The sequence below is a fragment of the Hippocampus bargibanti genome, linkage group LG16 (genome assembly GCF_051943395.1).
Source record: "Hippocampus bargibanti isolate YZ-2025 linkage group LG16, ASM5194339v1, whole genome shotgun sequence".
Classification (NCBI taxonomy): Eukaryota; Metazoa; Chordata; class Actinopteri; order Syngnathiformes; family Syngnathidae; genus Hippocampus; species Hippocampus bargibanti.
The window spans coordinates 18,655,317-18,682,674 of record NC_142749.1 but is presented as its reverse complement, the minus strand read 5'-3'; the positions used below and the strand labels follow the sequence as shown (position 1 = coordinate 18,682,674).

The 27,358-nt window shown below is 48.2% G+C and overlaps 4 protein-coding genes across 7 annotated transcripts; 1 reads left to right on the top strand and 3 right to left on the bottom strand.

Annotated features, from left to right (window-relative positions):
- Window positions 1-282: 282 nt before the first annotated feature.
- slc13a5a (solute carrier family 13 member 5a) lies at window positions 283-12,920 on the bottom strand. Of its 3 annotated transcripts, XM_089016281.1 has the most exons (14): window positions 12,778-12,920; window positions 10,530-10,668; window positions 8,161-8,289; window positions 7,922-8,058; window positions 6,910-7,115; window positions 5,920-6,030; window positions 5,529-5,706; window positions 5,210-5,332; window positions 4,904-5,116; window positions 2,665-2,771; window positions 2,415-2,536; window positions 2,041-2,202; window positions 1,807-1,944; window positions 283-863 (listed from the first exon to the last, which is right to left on the bottom strand). In XM_089016281.1, exons 2-14 carry the CDS (start codon window positions 10,641-10,643, stop codon window positions 735-737), a joined length of 1,869 nt encoding a protein of 622 aa, XP_088872407.1. In that variant the 5' UTR covers window positions 10,644-10,668; window positions 12,778-12,920; the 3' UTR covers window positions 283-734. The 3 variants fall into 3 exon arrangements, with proteins under 3 accessions (XP_088872407.1, XP_088872406.1, XP_088872405.1); XM_089016280.1 differs by lacking the exon at window positions 283-863 and having other exon boundaries at window positions 890-1,944; XM_089016279.1 differs by lacking the exons at window positions 283-863; window positions 12,778-12,920 and having other exon boundaries at window positions 890-1,944; window positions 10,530-10,795.
- On the top strand, window positions 12,011-14,998 carry serpinf1 (serpin peptidase inhibitor, clade F (alpha-2 antiplasmin, pigment epithelium derived factor), member 1). Its single transcript, XM_089016286.1, has 8 exons — window positions 12,011-12,109; window positions 12,667-12,724; window positions 13,030-13,234; window positions 13,478-13,633; window positions 13,724-13,927; window positions 13,994-14,130; window positions 14,209-14,419; window positions 14,574-14,998. Exons 2-8 carry the CDS (start codon window positions 12,668-12,670, stop codon window positions 14,822-14,824), a joined length of 1,221 nt encoding a protein of 406 aa, XP_088872412.1. The 5' UTR covers window positions 12,011-12,109; window position 12,667; the 3' UTR covers window positions 14,825-14,998.
- Window positions 14,909-20,656, bottom strand: slco2b1 (solute carrier organic anion transporter family, member 2B1). The gene is made up of 14 exons (XM_089016278.1): window positions 19,962-20,656; window positions 18,891-19,028; window positions 18,654-18,825; window positions 17,952-18,176; window positions 17,784-17,882; window positions 17,592-17,722; window positions 17,445-17,517; window positions 17,208-17,372; window positions 16,601-16,790; window positions 16,299-16,443; window positions 16,065-16,228; window positions 15,942-16,006; window positions 15,754-15,874; window positions 14,909-15,601 (listed from the first exon to the last, which is right to left on the bottom strand). The coding sequence occupies exons 1-14, from the start codon at window positions 20,001-20,003 to the stop codon at window positions 15,376-15,378; spliced, it is 1,956 nt and encodes a 651-aa protein (XP_088872404.1). The 5' UTR covers window positions 20,004-20,656; the 3' UTR covers window positions 14,909-15,375.
- A 224-nt stretch (window positions 20,657-20,880) lies between these two features.
- On the bottom strand, window positions 20,881-26,804 carry LOC148886912 (neuronal acetylcholine receptor subunit alpha-10-like). 2 transcript variants are annotated; one of them, XM_089016284.1, is made up of 6 exons: window positions 26,495-26,804; window positions 25,094-25,239; window positions 24,859-25,013; window positions 23,618-23,864; window positions 22,424-22,709; window positions 20,881-21,946 (listed from the first exon to the last, which is right to left on the bottom strand). In XM_089016284.1, the coding sequence occupies exons 1-6, from the start codon at window positions 26,538-26,540 to the stop codon at window positions 21,525-21,527; spliced, it is 1,302 nt and encodes a 433-aa protein (XP_088872410.1). In that variant the 5' UTR covers window positions 26,541-26,804; the 3' UTR covers window positions 20,881-21,524. The 2 variants fall into 2 exon arrangements, with proteins under 2 accessions (XP_088872410.1, XP_088872411.1); XM_089016285.1 differs by having other exon boundaries at window positions 25,121-25,239.
- Window positions 26,805-27,358: the final 554 nt, after the last annotated feature.

The following is a 27,358-nucleotide window of genomic DNA, read 5'->3' as shown; positions in this document are numbered from 1 at the left end:
ATATTTCATTTTCCATCCCTTTTCTGTTTTGCCTCTTCACATCACGTATGTACTGGATTGAATTTATAATAATAATCATCATGACAATAATAATACATTTCATTTACAAGCGCTCTTCAAAACTCAAGGTCACTTCACAGTCACAGGCGAGCGAATCGATAGCTATATGTACAACTCTTTCAATCATCGGTGAGAAAGGAAAGCACTATTGATTCTTCCAATCTATTGAATTTAAGATCTCAATAATAATAATAATAATAATAATAATAATAATAATACACTTCATTTATAAACGCCTTTCAAAACCATCAAGGTCACTTTACAGTCACAGGATACGTTTTTCTGTGGGTGAGCAGTGGCAGCCACACACGCATGCGTTCACTCAACCCGGAAGTAACTCAAATGGATAGAAAGCTAGCTAGGTAGTTAGCTAATAGATAGCTACTTGACGATGATGGTTTGAAAGCAATCACCGTTTTGTGTGAAATGTTTATTTAAAGCTCATATAGGAGTTAGGATGTTACATCTGTACAATGAGACATATACTCAAACGGAAAAACGACGTCAACAAAAATAATAAAGTCAAAAGTTGAGTCTAAAGGAAAATAATATTAACATTGACTGAACGGAAAATAATATTAACACGAATGCACTAAACACAAAGTTCATAATATTTCATAAAATACAATCTTCCTTTTTTCCTTTTAAGAAATGGAAACAGACGATCAAGCAGCTTAAATATGCGTCGTGCCGTTGGCCCACTCGGGAAAGGAATCCAGTGAGAAAAGGACGCGGCCCCAAGTGTTGATGGCCATGCTGATGCACGCGATGCCGATGACGTTCATCAACGCGCCGGTTTTCGCCTGCAGGGGGCGCAAGAAAACAGCACAGGTGACGATGAGCCGGCAGGTTTACAAACCGTATCTTTCTTGTTGCTATAATGCAAGTGTCACATTTTAGAAAACATGGCCGTCAAAGTCATTTTTTTGTGGTGGGCCAAATTGTAGTTCCGGTTTCCTTTCAGGAGCCATTTTGAATTTGGGGAAGCCATTAGAATGTTTCAACCCGTCCACGTATTACATACAAAGCGCACAACAAAAGAATGAAAAACTTGTTTGAAGTAAAAAAAAAAAAACAATGACTGTGATTGTGGTTAGCATACGTCACAAGTTTGATTGGCTATCGCAGGCCAAATAAAATGTAAGGGATTAGCCAGCTAGCTGAATAGAAAGAGAGATAGCTAGCATACTTACCAGCTAGCTAGATTGCTAGCTAGCTCAATCGTTAGTTTTCTAACTAGCTAGCTTGCTACTTAGCTCACCTGCTACTTAGCTTGCTAGCTCAATAGCTAGCTCGAGAGAGGAGCATCGAATTTCACATTTGGTTTGCTTTGGTGGACCGAAGAAAATGATGTGGCAAACCAAATTTGGCCCTTGGGCCTTGACTTGGACAGATGTGATGTAAGGGATTAGCCAGCTAGCTGAATAGAAAGTGAGCTAGCTAGCACACTCACTAGCTAGCTCAATTGCTAGCTAGCACACTCACAAGCTAGCTCGATTGCTAGCTAGCTCAATCGCTTGCTACCTAGCTTGCTAGCTCAATAGCTAGCTCACTAGCTCGTTAGCTCGAGAGATGAGCATCAAATTTCACATTTGGTTTGCTTTCATGGGCCGAATAAAATAATGTAGTGGGCCAGATTTGCCCCCCGGACCTTGACTTTGATACCCGTGTTAAAATATAGAGCATGTGCCTGGCCGGTGAATTTATCTTGGCATGGGTGCATAGTGTCGGCTCGGCCGGACTCGCCATGTCGGCGACTTTGAGGTAGCCCGAAGAGAAGACGATGGCGTTGGGGGGCGTGGCCACGGGCAGCATGAAGGCAAAGGAGGCGCTCAGGGTGCACGGGATCATCACGTACAAAGGGTTCACGCTGATGGACTGAGACTACCAAAGAAGAAAGTACCGCAGTTTAGCAAGACCAGAGTCCTGAGGGGGGGGTCTGGTGCGGTTGGTGGGGGGTTTTGTCTCCCCGAATATCACCATGGAGGCCAGGATGGGTAGCAAGAGGGTGGCGGTGGCTACGTTGCTAGCACACTCCGTGAAGGTGGCGGTGAGGAGGCACAAGACCACGGTGATGGCCCATGGCGGGATGGAGTGAAGCGGCGTCATCTGCGAGCCCAACCAGCGCGACAAGCCCGACTCCTGAACACACAACGCCACATTCGACCCCGAGCCACTTCACTCAAATAGACAGAAAGCTAGCTAGTTCGCTAAGAGTTAGCTAATAGATAGCGAGCTAGATAGCCAGCCAGCCAGATAGGTATATCGCTAATTGATACCTAGCTAGATAGCTAGCTCGTCAGCTAGATAGCTAATAGATAGCAAATAGATAGCTAGCTAGATAGTTAGCTAACCTCGCTTCCTTTGGCCAGCGCAAAGCCGCCGCCCAGCAACAGGACGATGTTCCAGGGGATCTTGGCTTGCGCCACCTTCCAGGTCAACAGCGGAGGGGCGGGGCCTCGGCACACCTGCGCATCTGATTGGACGCAAACAAGCAAAACTTGTCACCGCACTCAAGCCGATTGGCCACAATCGTCAAATTGTGGTTGGCAAGAAAAAGAATGTTAATATGTTAGCATACGTGCGTGCGCAAGTGTCACTAACCCTGGTCCGAGTTGTGCCTCCAGCAGCGGAGAAATTTGGGCGGCTGGGACGGCAGGATAAACAATAAAAGCGCCACAAAGAGAGAGACGGTGGCGTCCGTGACGAACCTGCGGAGATGTCGTCATAAATCCATCCGTTATGTCATCCAAGGGACATATTGCGCTATACATGAAGCCACTCACAACTCATTAAGCCAGAGATAGGAGCTGCTCTTTACAGAAGATAAAGAATACACACATGCAGTGCTGACACTTTATATTCAGATTTTACATAACGCCACATTTACCGATGCTCTTCATGAGCCCATGTTAGCTAACTATCTAGCTAGCTGTTACCTGCTTTATTAATAATAGCCCCAACACTAGCTCTCTAACTGGCTATCTATTAGCTATCTGGATAGCTTTCTATCTATTCGAGTTACCTCCGGGTTGAGTGAACGCTGGCGCGTGTGGCTGCCGTTGCTCACCCACAGAAAAACTTATCCCGTGACTGTAAAGTGACCTTGAGAGTTTTGAAAGGCGCTAAGAAATGAAATGGATTATTATTATTATTAAGCTAAAGAAATATGAGCTGCTCTTTACAGAGGATAAAGAATACACACATGCAGTTCTGACACTTTATATTCAGATTTGATATAACGCCGCATCTACAGATGCTCTTCATTAGCCTATCCCACGACATTTCACATTAGCATTAAGCTAACGTGTAACGAGAGAAAAATAAAAGATGGCACTGAGCCTCTGAACTTTATTTTTGAGGTTGTTGTCCAAACAAAGAGGACTTTGAATGGATTGGAAAAGGTCCACGCTGTTATTTTTGGCCACGTGACAAAAAGGTCATGTTCACTTCCTGTGGCGGCAGAAAGCAAATATTGAAAGGACGAACAGGCGCACCCGCACAACCGCCACGCACCCGCGTGGCTGCTCTTTCTTGTTTACGCAGAGTGCAGGTAAAAGGCGGCGTTTACGTAACCTGGCAGCGGACTTTATCAATGGACATGAATGACGTCCACTTTGGTCCCCTTTCCAAGGTTCAAAGACTTTCATTGACAAATGGGCATCTTAGCCAATCAGACACATTGATGACATTTTGCACAAAATAAGGTTATTTATTGTTGATTTTTTTGTCATCGCTTCGACTTGCGAGGAAAAGTTTGAGATATTATTCATTGAAAATGAACGCCATGGTGGACTTCAAACTTGTTGGTGTCTTTCACTGGATTATACTGACCCCTGTGGCCAAATGAAATATGACACTCAGCAGCAGGAGCTGAAATGAATGAGTCATGCATGACGCTGCTCAAACTATTAAAACGGTTTTTTTTCTATCATTTTTAGTAAGCGCAGTAGAGTTTAGAGTCATTTTTTGGTGGCGTATTTTTTGGGGGGAAACTGCCTTTGATTTCATACACAGTGGCGGACCGTCAGGGCCTGCAATGCCTTCCCTGCTGGCCTAAAAATATCTGAATCACGGACTGATGTGAATTCTATTTTGTCCATGAATTGTTATGAAATCATTCCAAATTGTCTTTCAGCTTCATTTTCGCCTGTTGCGCCGCTTCCCAGATGTGTGTTTTCATATTTAAGCATTTAATAATAATAATAATAATAATAATAATAATAATAATAATAATAATAATAATAATAATAGCGTTCACTCAACCCGGAATAACTCAAATAGAAAGAAAGCTAGCTAGCTAACTAATAGATAGCTAATAGCTAGCTTGCTAAAGTTTCTGTCAGAGAATGAAAACAGTTAATAATAATACATTTCATTTCTAGCTGGCTAGCAAGCTATCTATCTGTATATCTATTAGCTATATAGCTAACTAGCTAGGTTTCTAGTGTAATATAATTATTATTATTATTATTTGTAAGCGCCTTTCAAAACTCTCTAGGTCACTTTTAAGTCACATGAGAAGTTTTTCTGTGGGTGAGCAGCGGCAGTCACACGCGCCAGCGTTCACTCAACCCGGAAGTAAATAGATAGAAAGCTAGCTAGCGAATAGATAGCCAGTAGATTCAATCACACACCAATCACATTTCAGCCGTCATTTGCTACTAAGTTTAGAAATCGACCTGGACGCCTTCACCACCAGTTCTGCAATCTGGATTGATTTTTAGTCTGGATTGAGTCAGATGTAGCACTACTGAAGGCCTAGCCATGAAACCCCGGGCCTGCCGCTGATGCCACAAATGGCAAAACGTACGCGGTTAAGAGAAACGGCGGGTGGACTCACTCCGCGTCGGCGTTGAAGGCCCGTGAAGCCCATCCGTCCACGAAACGCGGCTCCCGGGTGAACCACAGCACCACCATCAGGAGGAAGAGCGCCATGACGCTGGCCTCGCCGTAGGTCATGTGACCCAAGCGCCGGTGCTCCTCTTGGATGGCGTCGCGCGCCGCTCGCTCCTTCCCCGCCTGGCCCGCCCCGCATGACCACGCCTCCCGCAGGCTGACGAGTCGAGCGGCGCAAAAAGCGCAACGAGGCGGGATGACCAAGTTGTACGGGGGGGGGGGCAAAGGTCGCGGTGGTTTCGGGACTGACCTGCGTCCGATGAAGACCTGCTGCAGGAGAATCCAGGCCATCACGAGCATCATCATCATGGTGGGGAAGGCGAAGGCAAACCAGGACGCCGAGTTGATGACGCCGCCGCTCTGCGGGAACAGCCTGCAGATGGCGCCGGCACAATAAGAGTCCCGCCCGTTAGCGGCCCATTAGCGCCCATTAGCACCCGTTAGCGCCTGTTAGCGCCCGTGGGTGCCCGATACCGTTAGCGCCCATGATCGCCCGTCACTGTTAGCGCCCGTTAGCGCATGTTACCGTTGGCGCCCGTTAGCCCCCGTTAGCGCGTTAGCGTACTCACTGGCTCATCTGGCCCAGCAGAACCAGGTTGGGTCCGGTTCCGGTGAGCGTGGCGATGCCTCCGATGCTAGCGGCGTAGCACACGCTCAATAGGAGGCCTTTGCTCAAACGTTTGCGTTGCTCGTCGGCGCCGTCCGCTTCCTCCACCTCCAAGGCGAAATCCACGCTGGACGCGGACGCTGAGGACGCAGGCGGTCAAAAGTGTTCACACCCTGCGGCGGCCATTTTTGTTACATGCGCCACGCGGTGATCCACACGGCCGAAGTATTCATGAAATTAGCGACGGCTAGCGAGATCATAAGCTAATGTCACTGACCGCTTTCTTTTTGTATTGAGGTCACCGCTAAAGCTAAATTAGCTTGTGATAACTTGAAAGAAAGACAAAATTGAACCTTTTGGAGAAGACGGAGGTTTGTCCTGCGGCGGCGGTTTGAGCGTTGACATTCTCACGTCCTCGCGGGTTGTCGGCGGCGCTTTGCTCTCTCCTGTTTTTTCTTCACATTCTGTTGCGAGAAAGAATTTCCGCAAGTTCCAATCGTTGAGTTACGAACTTAATTGGTCCCCAGAAAGTGTGTGTAAGGCGAAAAGTTAGTCTGCCAAACATTTATTTCACATACGAAACCATTAACATGAGAGTAATCCGTTCCCAGGTCCCCATAAAATATAATTGTCTCGTAAATAAGCCTTAAAACTACACAAAATAGACCTTATTTTATGTATAATAAATGTGCTATGGTATTATAATTCAAGAAATAAACTGTAGTGAATAATAAAGTTGTTTTATTGACCTTTGTGATGGTCGTTGATGTCGTTGCCTCTTGATGAGATCCGAGTGAAGTTGTCGTGCTTTCTCGGCAATAATACCCTCACTCACACTGTCCCCTGCTCGCTGCTTTTCGTTCATCCAAATCAACAGAAGTTTTTCAACCTCTTCTATTGCCTGAGACCATTGCGGAGACAACACAAAAAAACACCCTTAGCCACATGTAGCAACTTAGCGTACTGGGACGCTAAGTCACACAAACGCACACCTTGTTGGTGTGTCTGCTCAACCGTGATTTTGTTTTGTGTCCTCTTCGGCTTAACACTAGCCTGTGGTGGGGTGTTTTTCACTCCCATAATAGCAAAAGTACTCCACTCGATAACAAACCACCTCTGCACTCAAAGAAGGGGGCGTGGAAAACTAGTCAGTAAGCCATCGTGGCGCCGTGTGGTTTGGTTCGTCTGCGGAAAAATAGTTTGGATGCCAAAATTATATTCTGGCGAAATTTTAACGTTCGTAAGGCGAAAAGTTTGCAAGCTAAAGCTGAGGTATCACTGTACTGTATCTCCTTTTTGACGAGCACCCCTGACCTCTGTGGCCACACCCACCGTGGACTCACCCGTAGCGTCCTCATCAGGCACTGGGACGACGAAGGCGCTCTGATTCCCGGAGGCGGAATCAGCCTGGTGTCCTTGCGCCGCGTTGTCGCGGCAATGCAGCTGGTCCAGCACGGCCTGCACGATGGGGACCATCATGGCGGCCGTGGCCGTGTTGCTGATCCACATGGACAGGAAGGCCGTCACGCTCATGAAGCCCAACATCAGCCTGGAATCACCACAAAAATACTTTTACAAGAACAAATAGCGTCAACTTCAGAGTATAGTAATACCTCAACTTACGAACGCTTTGGCTCACAAACTTTTCTTTTGCCTTACGAACGTTAAATTTGAGAGAATATAATCTTGGCATACAAACTAGTTTTCGGCGGATGAACAAAACCACACAGCGCCACAGTGGATGGCGGACTAGTTTTTGTCACCCCCGTTTGTTCGAGTGCAGACGTGGTTTGTTATCGAGTGGAGTACTTTTATGAATTAGAAAAATCTCAATTTCAAAATGTTTTATGAAATCGCCATTTTAGAAAAATGTTTACACATTTAGAAAATCACCATTTTAGACTTATTTTAATTAGATAATCAACATTTTAGAAGATTTTTAAAAATTTGGAAAATCTCCATCTTAAATTTTATATAAAAAAAATTAAAACATTTGGAAAAATCACAATTTTCACAATGAATTTATTATACAGTACAGTTTATTCCTTTCGTTACAATACAATAGCACATTTATTATTCAGAAAATAAGGTCTATTTTGTGTCGTTTTAAGGCTTATTTTGTCGAAAATTGTGTTTTATGGGGACCTCGGAATGGATTATTCTTATTTGAATGATTTCCTATGGGAAATTAATGTTTGGAATACACACTTTTCACCTTACACACTCTCTCTGGAAACCGATTAAGTTCGTAAGCTGCTTTCCTTCACAAATGCATACGATTTTCTATGACATTGGGACATTGAGACACAACAGCTGCTGCAACACACGTAGACAGACAATGGAATGTGCACTCACAATGCGGGCCTGACGCCAATGACGAGAAGGACTTTGAGCGCGATGCGTTTGTGGAGGTTCCAGTGCTCCACGGCCACCGCCACCGTCAACCCGCCCACAAACAACATGTTGCTATCTCGCAAGTACTGCATGCACACCTGCGTGGGCAGTGGGGGGTTTCGCCATTTTGTTACACATACTAACATCATATTCAATTGTAGCATAGCGTGTTGTAAATGTATGCGGAGTTGCTTGTTTACATCTTTGGACGGCATGATGCCAAGCAGAGGGAACAAAATGGTGGGCAGCAGCGCCGTGACGGCTAGCGGTAGGACTTCCGTGCACCAGTAGAGCGCCATTAGCAGGATCACGTATGCGCACGTCGCCTCCTGGAAACATGTAATAATAATCATCATCATCACACAATTGATTTCTAAGCGCCTTTCAAAACTCTCAAGGTCACTTTACAGTCACAGGATACGTTGTTTTTTTTTTTTTTGCGGGTGAGCAGCGGCAGCCACACGCCCCAGCATTCACTCAACCTGGGAGTAACTCAAATAGATAGAAAGCTAGCTATCTAGCCAGTGAGCTAGATAGAAAAGGATAGCAAATAGATAGCTAGCGAGATAGCAGCTAGATAGCCATAGAGTTAATAGATAGCTAGCTAGATAGCCAGCCAGGGAGCTAGATAGCAAATAGATAGCAAATAGATAGCTAGCGAGATAGCCAGCTAGATAGCCATATAGCTAATAGATAGCTAGTTAGATAGCCGGCCAGGGAGCTAGATAGCAAAAGATAGCAAATAGAGAGCAAATAGCTAGCTAGCGAGATAACCAGTTCGATAGCCATATAGCTAGATAAATAAATCAAGAAATCTTCACACTAAAAGTAACCCAGATGCAGTGAGACGGGAGGCTAACAGCTGGGTGTCAAGTCCGCCCGGAGAAGGCAGGAAGGGGGTTGTTTTCTTGAAAAACGTGACACTTGTTGCTTTAAACGCCAACCGAGAAGCTTCTCCGCGATTTTTCACTTGTATTTTTCTTCCACGATCACGTTGACTTCAAAGAATACACTTCAAAATCATCATTTCCCACAATATTATCTGTCTACGTGTGTTGCCGCACCGCTTGTGTTCCACTTTGGATGGTTGCCAGCTGTGGCTATGATCAAGGTGAAAATGAGGGATGAGCGTGAGAAAGTAGCTAAAGCCGCCAGGGGGCAGAGGTCACCGGGACCGGCTGAGGGCAAACACACCACTAGGATTTCACTTACGGACCCTCGCGCGCACGTAGCTAACACGTGACCCAAAACCCGTGTGCACGTGAGGTGGTGGGGGGGGGGGGAAGCAATATTGATGAATGGAAAGGTCGCTGAACTTGGAGCCGATGTGCTGGGGCGACCTGTCAATCAGTGACAGCCAGAAAAAAAATCCAGGAATGAAAAAAATGTTAGGAAACGTGCAGCGAGGAGAAGGACGTCAACGGGTCAAAGGTCTTGAGAAAATCGGTGAGAAGGAAACAAGTCCAGAACTTGTTGACAAAAATGACAAACGAAAAACATGTTCAGAAATTTTGAGAGGGTAAACCGCATCTTCTGAAGACTCAAAAGCGAGAGTCTCACGCGCCAGCGTTCACTCAACTCGGAAGTAAGTCCAATAGATAGAACGCTAGCTAGCTATCTAATAGATAGATACAGCCAATGGTTGAAAATGAAAAACAATAAAATAATATAAAAAAGAAATTTTGATGGACATTTCAGACTGCAACACAAAAAAATAATATATACCATATTTATTCAAGTATAACGCGCAGCCCTAATTTTCAATTAAAAATCGGTAAAAAAACAAACATTGTGATAAAAATAATTTATTGATCATGTAAACACTGAATCGAAACTCTGGGTATTGATAATTGTGCAAAATCTATTAGCTATCTAGCTCGCTGGCTATCTGTCTAACTTATCCTGTGACTGTATAGTGAGACCTTGAGCGTTTTGAAAGGTGCTCATAAATGAAATGTATTCTGATAAAGTAAATAAATACATCGATAAAGAAATTGATAAATGGATCAATACCAAAGTAAATAAACAAATAAAAACAAATTGAAATATGGACAAATAATTAAGTACAGAAACAAATTCGGCGATTAGCTAAATGCGCTTATAAATGAAATATATTATATTGATTATTATTATTATTATCATTGTTTTCTAGCTATTTGCTATCTATTAGCTATCTGGATGGCTCGCTGGCTATCTAGATAGCTATATATTCATTATCTCGCTGGCTGATTATCTAGCTAGGTATCTGTTGGCTATCGATTGGCTGGCTAGCTAGCTAGCTTTTTATCTATTTGAGTTACTTCTAGGTTGAGTGAACGCTGGCGCGTGTGGCTGCCACTGCTCACCCACAGAAAAACTGATCCTGTGACTGTAAAGTGACCTTGAGAGTTTTGAAAGGCGCTTAGAAATGAAATTTATTATTAATGTTATGATTAAAACAAAAACACATGAAATGCTAATGAATCCATCAACATGTAATATGCGTTAATATACAAATGACGTGGCAAAAAAAAAAAATAATTTCAAAACAAAAGCCAGAATTGGCCTCCGGCGGTCCCGCCTCACTCACCTTGGTGCCGAGCGCGAGCGGCAGCAGGACCAGCGGCGCGAGGGCCACCACCAAGACGCCTTTCAGACGCCAAACGGCGCGAAAGAGTCGCACCCGAACCGGAAGGATAGCCATTAGCAAGAACGGCACGAGCCAAGACCTAAAAGACCAAGCGACAGGAGGAAGTTACGGACTAAACGACAAACTTCTTCAAACTTTCTTTCTGCCGCCAACTCGCTCAACATTCACTCTAAATAGTCGCTTCGTGCACGCGCGCACGTGCACGCGCAGAGCGAAGGTACGTTGAGCCGGTGGACGAAGCCCCCCACTCAAATACCCCCACCCCCCCCCGGTCAAGGGAGGGAAAACCAAAGAAGAATGACTGAATAAACGGCGTTAAAGGGGCAGTAAAGCAGTGATTGGATTGGATGTACCTTTATTCGTCTCACAGTGGAGATATTTACATCTTACAGCAGCAAAATTATGAAAGGAAGAGGAAAGGAAAGAAAGAAGTAGAAAAACAAAATGGGTAGGATCCGGCTCTTTTTAGAGAGCCGGAATCACTAAAGGAGACAAGATCATTCGGCTCCCAAATGGCTCATCAGTTAGTTGGTTTGTTTTGCTTAAATTAATTTAGGACCTAAAATAATGTAAAATGATATGTAAAATGAATTACAAATGCAAAAAACATACAATATGTTTTTTTAATTTATGTGGCTTTATTATTATTATTATTATTATTATTATTATTATTATTATTTTATTTGTGTGTTTATCTTCTACAACGGATTTTGACCAATCACACGCAGCTTTAACCGAGGGAGGGGAGTCGGGTCCTACAACAAAATAACAAATATAAGCTGGCTAGCTAGCTATGTATTAGCTATCTATTAGTTAGCTAGCTAACTTCCTGTCTATTTGAGTTATTATGGTGCATGTGGCTCCCGCTACTCACCCACAGAAAAACTGATCCTATGACTGTAAAGTGACCATGAGAGTTTTGAAAGGCGCTTATAAATGAAATGTACTATTATTATTATTATTATTATTATTATTATTATTATAAGCGGCTCCCTATGAAGAGCCGGCTCTGGTGGTTGACTTCAAAAAGCCGAGTCTAAGAGCCGGTTCGTTTACGAACGACGCCTCACTACTGCGTGAAGGAATCACAACCAAACAAATGATCACATTTGGATATTTAAATGAGTCATCAATTCAGGAATTAAAAATCAATAAACTCAACGACCGGTGAAGTGAGTGAATAAACGAGTGACGGGCGATGACTGCGTGATATTGGCTGAACTAGCAAGGCAGGATGAATGAAAGAATGAAAGAATGAATGGATGAGCTCAATGGCGGTGGGAGAGGAAACCAAGTTTGTGTTGTGAGTCTGCTGTCATCTGGCGGCCACACCGCGGTACTGCCTCGCCCGGTGGACTGCGTCGGGTGACGACGTCGCGCGTTCGCGCAGTGTTTGCGGTCGTCATCCCGGATCGAGGTCTCGGCTGCGCGTCCCCGCTCGGGAGCGAGCCCACGAGGCCGTGCGCGCGCCTCGCTGTCACGCGCGACGACGTGGAGCGAGAGAACAACGCTGCTGCGAGGTGAGTGAGCGTCAATCACTTTGTCTTGTCTTTTCCTTACACGTCTTCACCCCCACCCCCCATTTTTTCACTTGACCAATTTGGGGGTCCTGCACAATCGGATTTGCTAAAAAGTCGAACCAAGGGAGACCGGGTGCACTTTTAAATCTTTTGGGTCGGTACTCTGGGTCAGGGTGGGGTGCGGTCGGTCGGTCGGTCGGTCGGTCGGGTGTCATTTTCGGGGATGATAGCGTGTCATCGCCATGTGACCGTCCATCAAAGATGCCAATACTGCAGTACTCACTCCTTGTACTACAAATACAACTCTCGGGGGTGGGGGGGGGGGGTTAAGAAAGTATTCATCTAAATATTAGCATATTTGACAATAAAGCTGACTTTGACAATGCCTGGCTGAGAAAAGTACTTCAATTCCGGTTGTCAACTGTAGTTACACGAATCGAGTATTAGTACTTAGTTACTTCTCCCTATTGCGCGTTTGAGCGCAAGCGACGTGCACTTTGACCCTTTTGGCAGCGTTGCGGTGGTCAATGACATTTGTGTGTGTTTGTGTTTGTTAGGATGAAGCCGACAACCCCCCTCCTGCTTTTGGGTCTTGTGGTCTTGGTTGTGGTTCAGGTATCGTCAACACGGTGAATCGATGTGCCGATCGATGCGTCCGTCCAACTTACCAGATCAACGTCGGCGGGAGACGCCCAGGAGACGTCTCGGGGTGTCCCCGGGGTAGCTTTGGGGGGTACCTCTTTGGTGTCCGCGGGGTGTCTCTTGGTGTTTCGTTTCTTCGGCTTTGCTCCCAGCATGGTTGTGGGTTGTCCTACAGAACCCCTAAACGCACTTTGAAAAACAAAACGCGACAAAACAGACTAGTGTCAGACGCTTTATCGGGCATTGACTTGGAGGGTGTGTTTCCCTTTGTGACGCAGGCACAGACGGAGGACGAGCCGGCGGCCGGCGAGAATGAAGAAGCGGAACCTGTGGAGCTGTTTACCACGCCCGCCACCAAGATGGCCGCCGCCACCTCCGACTTTGGCTACAACCTGTTCCGCGCGCTGGCATCCCATCAGGACGGCGCCAACGTCTTTCTGGCCCCCGTCGGCGTCTCTGCCGTCCTCAGCCAGCTGACCCTGGGTGAGAACACAAAGTCAAACGGGGTCTCGCGCAAAGGGGGTCTCGCGCGTGTCTCCAAGGTGTCACCAGGTTGCGTCCCAGGGTGTCTCTAAAGAGTCCTTTGGTTGTTCTTGGGGTGTTCATATGGTGGGTCTGGGGGTGTCTCATGTGTACGGTCCGGGCTGGACTTTGGCCAGGAGGGTCTTCGCTTGTCCGTAGGAAATCATCGGTTCTCACGAAGAACTAATGCGCTCGCTTGCACAGGCGCGTCCGAGCGTGCCAAGATGCAGTTGTTCCGGGCCTTGCGGTACCACACCCTGCAAGACCCTGAGCTCCACAACACCCTGAGAGACCTCCTGAGCTCCATCAAGACAGGCAACAAAGGACTCAGCACCGCAGCCCGCCTCTACCTGGCCAGACGTCAGTTCCCGTGACCCCGGACCGTGTCGAGATCGGTTGTCTTGACCCCCCCCTCCCTGCAGGTTCGATGACGCCATTTTTTCCTCCCAGGTCTGCGCCTCAAGCAAGATTTCTTCACCGCGGTGGAGCAGCAATACGGGATTCGGCCCAAAGCCCTGCAGGGCGGCAGCCGAGACACCAAGGAGATCAACGAGTGGGTGGCCTCGGAGACCGGCAACAAGGTGCAGCGCCTCCTGGCCAAGCCCCTGCCCAGGAACCCCGGAGTCAACGCCGTGGCCGGTTCCTACTTCAAGGGTAAGAAGCACCATCACGACGACGCCATCCCAGAGCAACAACGGCAAATGTGGCGGCACCAAACAGGGAAGTGGGTGACGGCGTTCGCACCTCAGTCCATGCAGAACTTCCGGCAGGAAGGCAAAGCCCCCGTCCGAGTTCCCATGATGCAACAGGAGAACTACCCCATCAAGATGGGCGTGGACTCCGACCTGAGCTGCACGGTGGGCTGGAGTCACCTTTGCGGCCAGTCACCTTTGCCACCAACCCGCTAACCTCCGTCGCTTGTTTTGCCGTTGCAGATCGCGCAGATCCTCCTGCAGAACCAGGTGAGCATGTTCGTGTTCCTGCCCCAGGAAGTCACCACCAACCTGACCGCCCTGGAGGAGACACTGACGGCGGAGTTTGTGCAAGACCTGGGCAACACCCTGCACGCCACGCACGTCACACTCACCATGCCCGTCCTCAAGTTCAGCTACGCCGCCGATCTCCTGACACTCTTCCCTGACATGGGTGAGTCCTCAGCGGATTTCAGGGGGGGGGGGGGGGGGGGGGGGCTCCAGTGTTTCGTATGAGGGGTTCTCAAGGTTATGTCGAGGCTTGGTCTCTGGGAGCTGGTTTGAATCCATAATTACTAGGATGCCCCCCCCTGTCCACAAATCAACAGGGCTCACCGATTGGCTTGCCGACCAGGATTTGGATAAGATCGCAACACAGCCCGCCAAGCTGGTCACCGTAAATCACAAGGTTGCCATGGAGATGTCGGCCGAAGGGGAACAATCGGCACCCGCCACTTCCGCCACCGGTCACCTGACCTACCGCATGGACCGCCCCTTCCTCTTCCTCATTCGCGATGAAGCCTCGGGGGCCCTGCTCCTCATTGGGAGAGTCATCAATCCCAAGGACCTCACCATCTAATATATACAGGCACACACACACACACACACACATACAGGCATATACACTCTTAGCAGGTCCTAGGAGGGCAATGAGAATGAGGGGTGATTTTTTCGGTTTTAATTGCCAACATTGTCACTTGTGGTACAACACATTCATGCGAGGCTACAAAATAAAGATGACAATCAAAAAAAAGTCGACATTCATGAATTTTCTTGTTCCCAAAGGGCTTTTTTTATACTTGTAAACTTTGAATTTTAGCAGCACCATCTGGACAAACACACACACTACAGGATGAACTCGCCACATGTGGATCATATCAGATGGCGATGCGCATGCATTTCCCGTTTTTCTCCTCCCATGAGAGGAACGCGAGTACGCCTGCCATGTGTTTTTCATTTTATCGTCACATTCCTGAGGTTCGCACAGCAAAATCAGGAAAACCCCAAAGAAAGACAGAAAAAACAAACAAAATGAAACAAACATTTGTCACAATGAATGCATATTGACAAAATGGTGAAGGTCCACGTATTTTGTACGACCAACATGCTGGTGGAACGAGTGACACGGTCTCATGACCGATACTCGTCCACGGGCGAGGAAGCAGACAAAGTGGACGTAGGTGTGCAAGGGATTCCCCAGGTGTCCCCCGGGTTGAGTTCCAGTTCTTTGTTGCGGTCGCTGCCGAGCTCGCAGACGCTCCGATTGGCCGCCCTCTTCCTTTTGTGCAGGAACAGCGACGTCAAGCAGAAGCATAGAAGACCCCCACAAACGAAGACGCCCTGGACGCCCAAAAACCTGCACGGGTACGCAACGGTTGAATTCCGATCATGCACCAAAAAAATCGTTTTTGGGTGCGCTAAGTCCCTTGACCAGTTACTGAACAAAAGAACTGCCGGCTTTTGCACCCAACGTATCAACGTTGGCTGAACTGTTGGGAAGAAACTGGCCTGTGTCTGAAGCGGTCCAAGTCGTAGTAGAGACAGGAAGTCTGCTTGCCGCAGCGGCGGTCCCACAGGACGCACGCAGAGTCGATGACGGAGCCGTAGAACACCGGGCAGGGCATGAAGGCTACGCACGACACAGACGTATCAGGCCACGGCGGGCGGTGTGACTGCCGTCACATCATCCGACTTACCCAGAAGCCTAAAGAGCATGTACTGGATTCCCACCGCCAAAGACTTGTCCCGCGCCGAGACCGTCCTGGACGCAACGACGCGGTAAGCAGCGGTGTTGACGCAGATGCGCGGAATCTGCGTACCTGAGGATGATGACAAAGGACGGCGTCTGGCACAGGGACGCCGTGAGACAGGTGGCCCCCATCAAGACCACAAAAGGCCAAAAGAGGCGGCCGCACCGGCTGCCGCAGGTTCCCGGTGCGGCCCAGCCGCCGGTTTTGCCCACGCAGTGACACCCTGTGAAGTTCTGCACAGAAATACGAGGGAACGTTCTTCCCGCCGCGAAGACGAAAAGGCGCCTGGTCTTCTTTCCTTACCGTGACTTTGTTAGCATTGTCCGTTTCCACGGCGACGCAGCCGGCACGACACGGCGAGGTGAACTCGATGCCGTCGGACCCGCACACCGGATGAAACAAATCCTGGGTGCACCGACACGATGAGGCACACCGGGTGACCTCACGCCTGACGTAGACCCACAGCGACATACACACTCTTGGATTTTGCGCTCGCCTCCATTTGGGCGCCGTTTCGGCGTTAGCGCTAATACCGCTTCCGGTTATGGTTGCGGTTTTGACTCTGGGGTCGGTTTGCGTCAAGCAACAGGTCACGGCGCCCTTACCGAAGGGGGAAGACACCGTCCACCTCCTGCGTAGGGCAGCCCAGGAGGATCAGCGGGAAGGCGCAGAATAGGCTTAGCAAGATGGCGGCGGCACAGAGCTTGCTGGCCCCACCCACGTCCAGAGTCCGGCGCCGCATCAGGATGCCACCCGACACGGTTCCCAACACGGCCAGGGGGATGCTCACGCCGCCTTGGGGGAAGTGCCAGAAAACGGGTTGGCACATCTGCATGTGGTCGTCAGGCGTAGGCACACAACACAATACATCGGGACTCATGCCGAGTCAAACGCCAAAGAGTCCAAGTGAGATTTCAGACGGGTTTTCAAGATTCGCAACAGTCACTGCACAGTCTAAGACGGGCAGTACGTGACTCCAGGCAGCCAATGTGAACTTGTCAGCTAGGTAGGACCTAAAACAGGCAAGAGTACTACCGGTAATGCTCACCAAGTGCTACAAACTAGACCGTAGAATACTGTGATCCACTGACCCGCAGATCGAATCAAACCACACACACATCTTCTCATTGACCAGCAGGAGGTCATTAGAAACCCGGTAACTGGGCAGACTCTGCGCTATGCTACACGGACAAAGATCAAGAGTGGCGGCACCGATCATGACGTTGGAGAAGTGGGCGGTCTGGCTGAACTGCTTCTCGATGAACTTGGCCATGAAGGTGGCGAGGCCGGCCACCATGGCGGCGAGGTTGACCTGCGCCAGGACCACCAGCAGGTAGACTGGACTCCGCAGGGTTCGACACAACATGGCGGGAAAGCCTGAAGGAGGCACACGCATGATCAGACGAGAGCGGGACCGACGAGGAAGTCGGACAGGAAGCAGATGCAGACTTTTAAGGAAGTGGAGAAGGCTGACTTCCTGGAAAATATCCGGCTGGCGCTTTTCGACTGATTCCGACTCATCCTGCGGAAACAACAAATTTGACAGTGAAGGCCTTGTGACGGGACAAAATGCAGCGCCGGCGGCGTCCACTCGACCTCCGGCACCATGCTTCGGGGGAAGAAGAAGTAGGGCAGCGCCGCCGCCAAGAGCAAGCCTGACGCCACCAGGAACCCCAGCCACCAGGCACCCACCCAGCGCAGGTCGCCGCGATCTAGCGCCACTTCATCTGACGGACGGATGGACGGTATGTATGTGGTGTCGTGGAAACGAAAAAACAAAGGCAAGACCTGCGGCCATCTTGTCCAAGTCCACGTAGAATCGCAGCAAGAAGGCGCCGCCCAGGAAGCCAAAGGCAGGACCAATGGCGGTGACGGCTAGCAGGATGCCTGACGCGAAAACGCCACCGTCAACGTCACACCAGCGCAACCCGATCGTAGATGGCGGCGGCGGCGAACCCAAATAGAGCGGCGAGTTCTTCCTGCTGGCGTGGTCATCGATGTAGGAGATGCCAAAAGGTTGCATGGGCACGGAAGCCACGCCCAGTAGCAGCTGAGCGAATAGCAGCAGGGGGTAGACGCCATCCTGGGCCAAGCCTTCGTGTTCGCCGCAGCTCCCGTTGGGCGACGCCGACGGAGCCGGGATCTTGTCCCAGCGGCACAGCGCGGATCCGTTCCGGGCGGCTGCGTGGACGACGAACTTAATTGGTCCCCAGACAGAGTGTGTATTTTAACCTTGCAGTCTACAAGCCTTTGAACTATCAATAAAGTTGAAACGAGTCCGAGTTTTACTGTTTTATATCCATTTTCTCACTCTTTCTCTGTCGTCTGCCTGTCTCTTTAATGTTTAACCCCCCCCTCACTGCTGCGTTCTTGACCAATCACGTGGCTTTAACCGAAGACTGGGGGCGTGGAATAGAGGACAAAAACAAGTCGGCTGCCATTTTCTTGTTAGGAGAACGGGCTCGTTCGCGAACGACACACCGCTCATTGTGGCAGCTCCGTGTGTATCCCGAAAAATAGTTTGTATGCCAAGGTTAAATTTTCATACATTTAACGTTCGTAAACCAAAAAGTTTGTAAGCCAAGGGCTTCGTAAACCGAGGTTTCACAGTACTTCCGCCAACGATGCCACGGGGACGGCGAGCGGGTTGCGACTCACAATGGGCGGGGTCACGCCGTTCGCCGTAGCGATAAGGTCCGCCCAGGAAGTGCGGCAGCGCCATGAGCAGCGACGCCAAGCTGGCTAACAGAGCGCCGCAGCCGATGGCGCGAGGACGGTGGACTTGACTCCCCAGGAAGCTGACCAAGACGATCAGCAGCGTGTTGCCCACCTGGAAGACCAAACCTCGCCAAACCGGTCTCGGACTGTTTTCCCCAAGCAAGTGATTGCGCCCACCTCGTTGAAGGAGGCCAGCAGTCCCGACTTCTGACTGGAGAGACCGTAGCGTCGCTCGATGGTGGAGATGGAACTCTTCATGTAGCCCGACACCAGCAGCTGCGACAGCTGCAGAACACTGTGACACGCCACGAAAAACTGGACCGACCCGCCCCCCCCACCACCACAAAAACAAATCCATTATTAGTTTCGTCAATAGACACGAAAGTCGGTGGACATTTCCGTTATGATACAGGTAACATCTGACTTACGACCAGCTCGACTTACGACCACCCGTACTTAAGACCACGACTTCCAGACCCTATTTTTAAAAAAAAAATGTAATCCTACGCCTGGCACCGCAACGCGCAAGCAGGCCGGCAACGTGTACGACAATTTTGGCTAGTCCTGAAGAATGAATGACTCTATGTCTTTGTGTTGTGTTTTCATGTTTATTATTACATAGACTGCAAATTCCACCATGATGTCCCTGATCCACTGCTGAAATGGATGCTTTGATCCTCTCCTCTTTCATCTAAAACTGCTTCATGTCATCACAAACAGGGTACAGCAGACTCTGTGTCTTTGTGTTGTCATATTTGTTATTTTGGTTTTTCTCAAGTTAGCGGCGCGTGAACACACAGCGGCTCTCCTCTCCCGGCCAATTGGCGTTTTCATGTTTATTATGTTTGCTAAAGTCACGATAAGTGCTTTGCATGCTGGGTCCGAGAGGACAGGAATTTCATCTGTGCTGTATGTCATGCATATTAGCATATTTGACAATAAAGCTGACTTTGAAAACCACTTGATTATACAGTCCAGTTTCTTTCATTACAATCCCATAGCACATTTAATAGACATAAAATAAGGTCTATTTTGTGTAGTTTTAAGGCTTATTTAGTAGAAAAAATATCTTTTATGAGGACCTGGGAACGGATTATTCTCATTTTAATGGTTTCCTATGGGAAATTAATTTTTGGGATACACACTTCGCCTTACACACTCTGTCTGGGAAGCAATTAAGTTTGTGAGCTGAGGTCTCACTGTACACCGAAAAATACAGTCATTCAAACGGCAATTGTCAACGGTTACCTTGACGCTGCTGAAGACCTTCATGCTTGTCCTTGTCTCCATGATGACTGTCAATGCACAAGGTTGGACCAGGGGGTATCGGGGGGGGGGGGGGGGGGGGTTGCCTCAAAACCCTACCCACACATCCGTCACATGCCCATCAAGAAAACCGAAGGCCACGTGGGTCCAGGAAGCGCCTCGCAGGCAACGTTAGAGTCCAGAAAAGACCAGACAAACCGAGAGATTCGCCGCAACGGCAATGTTGAAGAGGAGCAGCTCGTTCCCGTCAAGATGGGGGAGGACGTCCGAAGGAGGAGAGCCAGCCGTGTGGAATGTCAACCTTGATGCCAGAAAAAAAAAAAAAAAAACAGAGACACAAGAGGTGCAGGAAGTTGAAAGACTGCGCGCGTGTCAAATGGTCCCCCACGGAGAGGAACCGAAAAACTAGGGGGACCAATCATGCGCAGCAACTCCTTTTTAGGTGCGTTCAAAAGCAACAAAAGTAAGAGAGCAAAGGTCACGTGACATCACGGAGGTGCGGATGAAGACGAGAACATCCGAGCGCGGACTGCAAAAAAACATATTTGAAATACACGTGATGACACATGACATGATGGAGCTCATCTCACAGGAGAACGTCCAGCAGGGCGGCGCCAAACATCTTCACCGTCTACAGCAAAGTCCTTTTTAGCCGCGGGCTACATTGCGGTTACGCTTTCCTCTCGGGTTGCCATTAATGTTTCGTCCCTTCAACATATTATATCGAATGCTGGCGCATGTGGCTGCCGCTGCCCACCCACACAAAAACTGATCCTGCTACTGTAAAGTGACATTGAGAGTTTTGAAAGGCCCTTACAAATGAAATATATTATTATTATTTTTAAAACAAATTAACTCATTCGCTGCCATTCACAGATTTGTTCTGGCTTTGGTTTTTCATGCTTGGGTGCCGATAAAGTGCTGGTCAGACCTCTAGCAATGTTTTTTTTTTCCTTCCACGAGGGGTCAGCATCTGTCGAAAAATGGATGGTTTGAAAGGGGGAGTAAAAACAAGCTATTTTCATAAGACAACAAAACCCTTCACTAAATCGCCATGGTGGGGTGAGGTTTAATTTGGATCGTTATTACAACAGACTTCTTAGATCACATTGGCTTAGTTATGCTAATGAGGTGAGACCAGAGCAAATGGGGCAATCAGGCCAGTCAGGTAGGACAATAGAAGCAATCAGGGTAGCCTCAGGGAATTGTCCTCTGCCCCCCGCAACCTGAGAGCAGGGACCGATCATAGCAGAAACTGGCACCGACACGTCTGGACAGTAGGGGTGTGTATATATAGGGCCAGCAAAAACATTTTAGTTCGCTGACGAAGCTTCTTGGATGAGAAACGAAACGTCCGACGCCTTCAAAGAAGTACAGATGACTTTCCATTTTTCACTTTTCAAACCTTTTCATGGATGGACCACTCCCGTACCACTGAGAGCTTACACAGACGTAAACCGTCAGCAAGTTGGAGGTCCAGGAGGGGGGGTGGGTGGGGGGATGTGGTTCCTCAAGAAGCTAGCATTAGCTTCTTGAGGTCGGTCTTCAGACGGCCTTCCCCAGGATGAGGACGCTCATGATGAAGACCATGAGGAAGAAGAGCCACATGAAGAACCGATCCATCACCTTAGCTAACTTCTTCCATTCTCCCATGCGCAGCTGGGCGACGCGTTGATCCTTGTAGACGTTGGCGATGTACACCAGGTGACGGTGGCAGGTGCACGCCCCCTGGACGGCGGCCACGCCCTCGTCCTTCCGAGCGTCGTCGTCGCCCGGCGCCTCCCCGTCGGATTCCGCCCGCTTTCCCTCGTAGGCGAAGCAGATGCGGGCTAAATAGTGTAGGATGAAGCGCTCCGCCCAAGCGGGGACGGGACGTCCGTCGGGGCCGCAATGGTGGATGTTCATGATGAAAATGGTGAGCGCCGTCGACGCCGTCACCATCGTCATGGTAGCGATGTAGTACTTTCCTGCCCGGCGACACATGACAAAACAACGCCGTCCTTATTCGCTACGGCCCCCCCCCGTCCGCCAAACAAAACAGATTTTTTTTAACCTAAAGGACCCTCCGCACCCTGCCCACCACCTTTTCCAGCAACTTCCCTCAGGCAGGCGCTACCGATCCATTATTAGTATTATTATTGTGTGGCTGCCGCTGCTCACCTGCGGAAAAACTTATCCTATGACGGTGAGCAGCGGCAGCCACACACACCAGCGTTCACTCAACCTGGAAATAACTCAAATAGATAAAAAGCTTGCTAGCGAAGCAATCGTTAGCCAACAGATACCTAGCTAGATAGCCCGGAATAACTTATCGCTAAGATATGGCTAAGTGAAATAGCTATCTAGCTAGCTAATAAATAGCGAGTTAGATGAGTATATGCTGCCTCTTGTGGCGCGGAGAGGCAATGGCAAGGCTTTTTTTCCCTGGCTGTGGGCGGACTCACCGATGAGGGGGACGCTCTCGGATGGCGGCATGCTCTCGGCCACCAGCAGCTGGAAGACGGTGAGGGCCAGCAGGACGGTGACCCCCAGCGAGACCTTCTCCCCGGAATCGGCCGGCAGGTAGAAGCCCAACGGAGCCAGGAAGGAGATCATCATGCAGGGAAGGAGCAGGTTGAAGATGTAGAAGGAAGACCTGCGCTTCAGATGTAAGGTGAAGGTGATGTCCGGGTACGGATCCGAGCAGCACCCGTAAAGGATGACGTTTTTCTTGGCGGGCATGCCCGCTACCTGCCGCCAACAAGAAAGAAACAAGTCCAAGATGGCGCCCGAGGACGCTTTTGTCATTTTGTGTCCTTGTGCATCATGCATCATTTGAGTTTAATAATAATAATAATAATAATAATAATAATACATTCAATTTCTAAGTGCCTTTCAAAACTCTTAAGGTCACTTTACAGTAACAGAATAAGTTTTTTCTGTGGGTGAGCAGTGGCAGCCACACGCGCCAGCGTTCACACAACCCGGAAGTAACTTAAATAGATAGCAAGCTATCAAGTTGCCGAATAGATAGCTAATAGTAGCGAATAGATAGCTATTAGCTAGTGAACAGATAGCTAATAGCTAGTGAATCGATAGCCATTAGCCAGCGAATAGATAGCTAGTAGCTAGTGAATAGATATCTAATACCTAGCGAATAGAGATAGCTCATACGTATAATAATAATACATTTGATTTTTCAGCGACATTCAAAGGCGCGGAAAATCCGACTGGACCCTCCGCACCCTGCCCACCACCTTTTCCAGCGACTCCCCTCAGGCAGGCGCTACGGATCCACACGCACGAAATCCAGCAGACATTTAAGATAGCTAGCTAATAGATAGATAATAACTATCTAGCTCAGTATCTATTGGCTATATAGCTATCTAGCTAGCAAGTTAGCTAGATAGGTATTAGCTATCTTTTAGCTCGCTAGTCTTGCTGAGACAATCTCTTTTGGTCAACGTGTTTGCTTTTAACATTTAGCTTGTAGCAGACGTGCACATTCCACCATGACGTCCCTGATCCACTGGTGAAAAGGATGCTATGATCCTCTGCTCTTTCATATGAACTGCTACATACGACAAAGAGGGTGCATATATTTATTATTTTGTTGTCGTTTGACTTCAAGATGGCCGCCAGAGCGGCCTCTTGCTCACCTCCCACTCCACGTTGGGGATGAAGTCGGCCAAGTCGGCGCTGTCCAGGGCGTTGAACAAGTCCATCTGGTTGCCGTTGTGAGTCCAGGAACCAAAGGTGAGGTGACACTGCTGCGCGTCGAAGGGGAAGAAGGCCACGTCCACCGAGCAGGAGCTCTTGGTGATGGCCGGTTGGTCCCACATCACCTGGCCGTCGTGTCTCAGGACCACGTTGGTCTCCATGGAGCTGGAGAACTCATCGTCGGCGCTGCGACGGTGGACAACAAAGACGTGGAGGCGACCAAGTACGGTGATACCTCAGCGTACAAACTTTATCGGTTCCCAGAAAGAGTGTGGAAGGTGAAAAGTGCATCTTACAAACATTCATTTCTCATAGGAAACCATTGAAATGACAAGAATCCGTTCCCAGGTCCCCATAAAATATACATTTCTACTAAATAAGCCTAAAAACTACACAAAGTAGACCTTATTTTATGTCTAATAAATGTGCTATTGCATTTTAATGAAAGAAATAAACGGTATCGTATACTAAAGTGGTTTTATTGGCCTTTGATGGAGTTGCCTCTTGATGACATCCGAGTGAAGTTGCCGTGCTTTCTCGGCGATAATACCCTCACTCACGCTGCCCCATGCTAGCTGATTTTCGTTCATCCAAATTAACAGAAGTTTTTCAACCTCTTCTTGAGACCGTATTAGCGTTGCTTAGACAACACAGAAACACCCTTAGCCGCACGTAGCAATTAGCGTACTGGGACACCAAGTCACACAAACGCACACCTCGATGTTTTTTTGATGAGCTCCTACTTCTGCTCACCCAGAATTTTGTTTTGTGTCCTCTTTGGTTGAACACTAGCCTGTGGTGGGGTCTTTTTTGGTCCCAAAAAAGCTAAAGTATCCACTCGATAACAAACCACATCTGCACTAAAAGAAGGGGGGTGGAAAAGTAGTCCACCAGCCACCATGGTGGCGCTCCATGTGTTTCCCGAAAACTAGTTTGTGTGCCAAGATTATATTCTCGCAAATTTAAAAAGAAAAGTTTGTTAGCTAAAGCGTTTGTTAGCCGAGGTATCACTGTGGCGGCCCAAAACAAATATAGGTCGCATCCGACTTTGACTTTCAACCGAGTTCCCTATGACTCGGCAACTCCATCTTAAAACGGTCAAAATAGGGTCTGGAGGTCGTGGTCGTAAGTTCGGGTGGTCGTAAGTCGGATGTTAACTGTAGTCAGTAATGAAAGGCACCTGTTGTAGAGGACGATGTCGGGGCGCCACACGTAGCTGCTGGGGATGCGGACGGTGTCCAAACCGTCGTAGTCGTCCTTGTTCCAGGCCAAGAAGGCGTCCATCCACACCTGCCGCACCCACAGGTACGTCGTCAGGATCTGGTTCCTTTCGTCCTGGAGAACCACGTACGCACGGACGGAGAAACAAGAGGGTTAGGGTGGGGCGGGCGAAAGCGGGCGAGAGCGGGCGTCACCATGTCGATGATCTGCGACAGGGTAACCTGCAGCGTCACGTTGATGATGTGGTCCGTGTCCACCACGGGCCGCAGGGCGTTGGTGTAGTTGGCCAGCAAATCTTTCAGCAGCTTATGAGCGTAGCGCCCGTGCGCCGACTGACACCCTGCACGTATACGCACAGAAGGATGTGATGTCACGAGTCGGCCAATCCTCCATCAAGCGTCTCCAGCTGGTCCAGAATGCTGCTGCTCGCCTCTTGACTATCTATGAGCTGGCTAGCTAGCTTTCTATCTGTGTATTTAATAGTGCCATTCAGTGTATTATCTTACTATCTAGCTGGATAGCCATTAGCTATATAGCTATCTAGGTGGCTAGCTAGCTAGCTTTTGGCTATTTATTCGCTATCTACTAGCTGGCTTTCTTAACACCCGCCTCAAAAGTCACTTGGACTCTGGCATTCTGACTTGATCTCGGTTTCACTCCCTGGTGCTTTTTACTATCTTTGTGACTGCTTTATTTCCTGTATAGGATAGTTGTGCATATTAAGTGCTTTGATACAGCTTCTGCTGTTACTAAAGTGCTACGTATATCAATCAATATTGTATTTTGTATTGGCTCATTTGATCGGTGATATGTGGCATTTGTGTGTGATGCAATCACACACACGGAGATGCCGATGTTGCCGGCGCGGTTTGCACAAAGAAGGTCGTGGCGTTCTCATTTCAAGGACCTTCACATAAATTATGACAAGCGACTCCCGGTCGTTAGCGCCTCATGTACAAACATGGACATGCATGCGGCGAGCTACGTGCGGCGCAATCGCCCTCGTCGGCAAAAAAAAATGACAACTTTTCATTTCAGCAGATTTTTTTCTCTCGATATGGAATTAGAATAATACAATTCAATCCATATTGATTTCTATATCGCTTTAACAATATCTGAAGCTGCAACAAAGCGCTTAACATCGACAAGTAACAGATACCAATTCTTAAAAAAGACGAGATCTGATCCTAATGACTTCAAAAACCTTGGCGCCATTTCTCACCAACCTTTTATTTCCAAAATCCTTGAAAAAGTTGTTTCCTCGCAGTTCGATCTCTACGAAACCTTCCAATCTGGTTTCCGCCACCACCACAGTCTTATCTCTTATTTTTATTTAGAATAATCCATTTCATAAAATGTATTATTATTATTATTATATACAGGAAATAAAGCAGTCACAAAGATAGTAGAAACACAGCTTCTGTTGTCACTTGGCATGTTGATAAAGAAAATAATTACAAGTTCGTCAAAAAAAAACTGGACGGACCCCCGGAAGGTCATTTATTCGGAACAAAACGTGACCTAAAATTGATCCTTGAGAGACGCCTATGCTGGAATTTGCAATTCCTTGCATGCAAAAGGAAAATGTGTCTTACCAGGAAGAAAGATGAGAAGAAAGACAAGGACGCAGACACGCACCATCTTGATGCGCAGACTTAGTTTCTTCCTTTTGGTTGGGAGGACGAGTGGCTGATGTGTGAGGAGCTCGTGTGATGTTTCACTCCTCCTCCCGCCAAAGGAAAGAAATACAACATGAATTGAAGAAAAAATGGATTAGCATTAAGCTCTGTTGGAAACCTCGACTCCATGACGCCGCATTTGACCCTTGACCTCAGGTACACAAGCCCAGCAGAGCACCACTAAACACAATCAAGCAAGACAACAACAAAAAACAAAAAAATGCCATAGAACATAATACAACACAAAAAGAAGTTTAATAGGAATGAAGGAGGGAGCCGGTGAAGCTGAGGGGGAGTCTTTGGAGGGGCTTGAACACCCACAACGGCGCAAGGTGACCTTCATCTTTGGGCCATCTTCCTTCAAATTAACCTGAAGGAAGACATTTTGGAGAGATTAAGGGATTAGCATGAAATAGATTGACTTTCTGGGGCACCAAAAAAAAGACTTACTTTGGTGCGTTATGGACGCCAGCTAACTGTTTGGGTCTATACGGTGATGCCTCCATTGACGAACTTTTTGCTTTACGAACATTAAATTTGCGAGAATATAATCTTGGCATACGGACTCATTTTCGGCGGACGGACCAAACCACAATGCGTCACGGTGGCAGGCGGACTAGTTTTCTTTGAGTGCAGACATGGTTTATTATCGAGTGGAGTATTTTTGCTATTATGGGACCAAAAAAGACCCCACCACAGGCTACTGTTAAGCCAAAGAGGACACAAAAGAAAATGACGGTCGAGCAGAAGAAGGAGATCATCAAAAAACACCAACGAGGT